Source organism: Phalaenopsis equestris, unplaced genomic scaffold, assembly GCF_001263595.1.
Source record: "Phalaenopsis equestris unplaced genomic scaffold, ASM126359v1 Scaffold000096, whole genome shotgun sequence".
NCBI classification, from domain to species: domain Eukaryota; kingdom Viridiplantae; phylum Streptophyta; class Magnoliopsida; order Asparagales; family Orchidaceae; genus Phalaenopsis; species Phalaenopsis equestris.
In genome coordinates, this window is record NW_018164538.1 from 307,843 (window position 1) to 312,321 (window position 4,479).

Consider the following 4,479-nt stretch of genomic DNA (forward strand, 5'->3'; position numbering starts at 1 on the left):
GACCCCCCCAAACAACCTTTCTTTCTTTCTTTTTTAGTGCCGACAACCTCTCAACATCCATTATTAGAATCTCAAAAGACTTTGATATATATTCAAGGAACTCTGAATTTTGGATTGTCATTACAATCAGAACCTCTCACTCTTCACACTTACTCTGATTCAAGTTGGGCTAGCGATTCAAGTAATAGGAGATCTATTACCTGGTATTGTTCATTCATTGGTCCTAATCCTCTCACTTGGTATGTCAAAAAGCAACCTACACTGGCCCGCTCTAATATCGAGCGCTTGCCTTGACAACAACTGATGTTATATGGCTACGATGACTTCTTTAGGATTTCCCTATATCTATTGGGCAACCTACGGTTATACACTGTGATAACATATCTTCTATGTCTATCGCACATAATCTTGTTTTTCATGCTTGTCCAAAGCACATCGAAATTGATTACCATATCATAAGAGAGCATATACAGTCAAGGGAATTGGTTCTCACTTATGTTCCTATAGATGATCAACCAGTAGATATATTTACCAAAGTCTTACCTACATCGCTAATCTACATGCTTGGGGGTAAACTAACTCTTTGCAATCGAATTGGCAGCTTAAGGTTGGATAATAAATAATATAATATGAATTCTCTGTTTATCTCCGTCGTTGTATTTATTCAGTTATGTTTTTATAAACTTATGTACTTCTTTATACTGGGTTGTGTGTTTGTTTGTGACTAGAGATTGAATAATATTTTCTCTGTTTTACTTTTCCTTTTCCCTGTTACATCTTCAATATTTCATTTCTTAGTCTGCTTGCAGCGTTGACAAAGTTTTATTAGTCCTTTTTTGTTGCAGGTAGACCTGCTGTAGCCCTACTTGACTGGAATACTCGAATAAAGATAGCTCTTGGTTCTGCACACGGGCTGGCTTATCTTCATGATGTTGCAAATCCACCTGTTATATACCGAGACATGAAAGCTGCTAATGTCTTGTTGGATGATGATTTTAACCCAAAACTCTCTGATTTTGGTTTGGCCAAAATCGGGCCTGTTGGTGACAATACGCATGTTTCAACAAGAGTGATGGGCACTTATGGCTACTGTGCCCCAGATTATGCTATGAGTGGTAAGTTAACCATGAAATCTGACATATATAGCTTTGGCGTGCTTGTTTTGGAGCTGATAACTGGACGGAAGGCTTTTGACAGTTCTAAAACCGCAGCAGAGCAGAACTTGGTGACATGGGTAGGCTACTGCAGTCCTTTTAAATTGCTATTGTTTCTTTTGTGAGCTTCAGATTTTAATTTGAAAAAAATGTTCCTTTTTTTGTCAGTTTTGTGATTGTTAGTCTTTACCTTTATTTATGGTCAAACATGCTCTATCAAGAATAATAAAATTTTTGATGTAAGCTTCTATATAAATGAAATCTTAATTAAGAATAAATATCTCATTATCTTCATTACATTTAAACTAATTAAAGAGTAAATGTAATACAAACTTCGGGCATATATAGTAAAGAGGCCATAGAAGCATGAGAGTAGGTTTGGTCTAGCCCTTTCATTCTCTAGTTTCACTTTTTGTAATTGGCTTATGAGAAACTACATCTAAGATAATTAAGTAGGCAATATTAACAATATCACATTATATTCACTCTACTGCAAAGATTCTTCTCTGCAATGTTGAAGGAACAACAATGTATTTCATTGGAAAAACAATGGATCTCTTTATGGTAGATGATATCGGCTTCTTATTAGAACATTTTTGGCATTTATAGATGCTATTAGCAGAAATAGAAATCCATTTGACTTGGATAAACTCCAGTTACAGAAGTGACAATAGTAGAGACTTGCTTTGTCTTAATAATGGAATTACTATTATAGTGACTAGTACTATTGTTAAACGACAAAGCAGGTTAAACATATTTGCTTCTTATTTGTTACCAATTTATTAAGGCTTTATGACTCTTGTAGATAAAGGCCTATAGATGGGGCACATATCATGTGGAAAAGAAAAACATTCTATATCATAGCCATCATGCTTTATGGTTTACCTAAAGCCGGTCTAATTTCTTGGAATGCTCATAGTGTTTATTTTCTTCATGTGCAAGAACATCAAAGGAATTTTTCTACGAAGACACTCTCATTCTTAAGTTTATAAGAGGACTCAAGATTAAAAAAGATGAAGTAAAAGTAGCTTTAAGTATTTCGAAGGGTTTCAAACCTATGAACAAACATTAGCATAGGGTTTCGAACCTATGAATTACGAACATTAGCATGAGATACAAACATGACAAGATACATATATGAGAACACGGCATAAAAAAAAATAAAACACGACAAGAATGAATATAATATTTTTTTTTTTGAAAAAGTAGTCAATATAGATGTGTAGTTAAAATGTTTAATCCTAATATCTTTAATCAAAACACAACACACAATGAAGTATGACATCATATGTTTCTCATAAATACCTTAAAGATCAATAAAGAAAAATTAATGCTGTTTAATTGTAATTGCATTTATATATTTCATTAAGTATACTTAATTCTTATCAATAAATAAAAATTTTCTTTGGTCACTTTAAATGATTTTATTTTCAATTTTAATGTTATATTTCTATACAATATAAAAGGGGATGTATCTTACTTGATTGATATTGCTTTTAGAGGAAAGAATTAGTCTTCTCTCCGCTTCTAAGTGTATATGCTATGCTTCATATATCTTCCTTGGTTCAAATAGCTGTACCTGTCTTAATTAGGATGAAGATCATCCACTAACCTAGAAACAAATCCACATCATTTGTTTCTTCAAAATGATTTAAGCTTTCATTAATATTTTGATTGTCCGCTCATGTTTTCAGCCATTCAACTATGTTAATTGGTATACTTCTCTTAGATTTTAGACATTTCAGCTTAATCTAACTTCCATATCAGCCCAAATTCTAATAAGATGTTTAACAAATAATTTATGTCTCATTGGCATCTATATCAAAATCCCTTAGCAAATACCTAAGCATTTAACCTTTGTCATGTACCGCACCCTTAGTTACTCACAATATGCCAATCAAAGAGAATCTTAAGTTCTAAGTTCTAATACACAATCGAAGAAGACATTCAAATCATGCTTAATGTTAAAAGTGATGGCATAAATCTTTATTTTTTTAATACTCAAGATTCGTCATGATTTCAGTCCCAAATGAATCCCATGATTTTTTCATGATACTTATTTCGTAAATTTTCATGGTTTTAAGCTCTTAAGTATCTTAATCTGTATTCCGATCTAAACTATACACATCTTCTTCTGAATTAAATTGAAAATGGTAAAAGCCTCAAAGTTCCAATCCATAGATTTTATTCTGACTAGGATCATTTACCCTAATACAGTGAAACCCAATTGAGACCTATTTTAGTTCATGTAGCACTTGATTCAATTTTAGTCGCATCTAGTTGATTTTCCAAATTTAGAGCTAACCTATGACTGCCCAAGTAGCTCAGACATATCAATTGGAATTTTATGGTCTCAAGCATGTCTAACCATGGACATAATGGCTCAGCTTGATGCAATGAGTTAATTGCCTAGCTAACGAAGGACTCAAATCCATCTATTGGTCATCCCAGCCTAGATCTCTTCATTAAGCTGACCTAAGACTGACTCACAAAGACCATATAACCCTTATGCTATGTTTAGATGTAGTCTAGAATCCAAAGAGACAACCCTGATCTACTGGATCAATCTTGTCAAACTAAGTCACTTAGTCCATTTAGTGATCAACCTAACCCAATTCCTAGGATTAAGTTTGATTCAAATGGAAGATCCACGCTTTTCTAGAACCTCAGAGGAATTGTGTACATCTAAACGAAGGACTAGGGACCTCATCTAGAACTCCTTGTCAAACCTTAGCTTTGCTAAACCTAAAATGGGTCAAATTGGCCCATTTAGTTAAAATTCTCCTAATCTAGAGCACTCTAGGTTCAACCAACCTTGAATATAGGTTCTCTAGGCTCTAAGTAGCTAGCCTAGACCTAAGGACTCACCTGAGTGAAAGTTTAGCATATTGGTCAAAATCAAGCACAGATCTAGTCAAACCTGGGATTAAATGATATATGAATGTATTAATTTTTTTAAATAGGCAACATTTCCCCACTTGGCGGGATAAAGGCTTGTTGTTGTTAAAATAGGCAACATTTGAGTGTTACACAAAATTGCTAAAAATTTAAAATATATTGTACCATTATATGTAGATAATTAGTTATAGAAACTATTAAATCTTAATTGTTACTGTTAATGAAGTAAATAAGCTGAAGGTTTGGCTTTTCCCCATTCTTACATGATGGTGTTTAAAGTATGAGATAGTGTCCAAAATCTCTCTTTTTTAGTGGCATGGATGCTTTGAATAAATTAGAGGGAGTATAAATGCTTTTTCCTTAATAATTTGATATATGATATTTGGTTCTAATATATATATATATATATATATATATAGTAAGCAAT

The 4,479-nt window shown here is 33.0% G+C and overlaps 1 protein-coding gene across 2 annotated transcripts in view; it reads left to right on the top strand.

Annotated features, from left to right (window-relative positions):
- The window catches only part of LOC110020422 (probable serine/threonine-protein kinase PBL21), a 22,390-nt gene that overhangs the window by 9,427 nt on the left and 8,484 nt on the right, over nt 1-4,479 (top strand). For both annotated transcript variants that reach the window (XM_020718515.1, XM_020718517.1), the window contains one exon: nt 846-1,234. In XM_020718515.1, the coding sequence (XP_020574174.1) occupies nt 846-1,234 (389 nt within the window). The remainder of the gene's footprint in view (nt 1-845; nt 1,235-4,479) is intronic.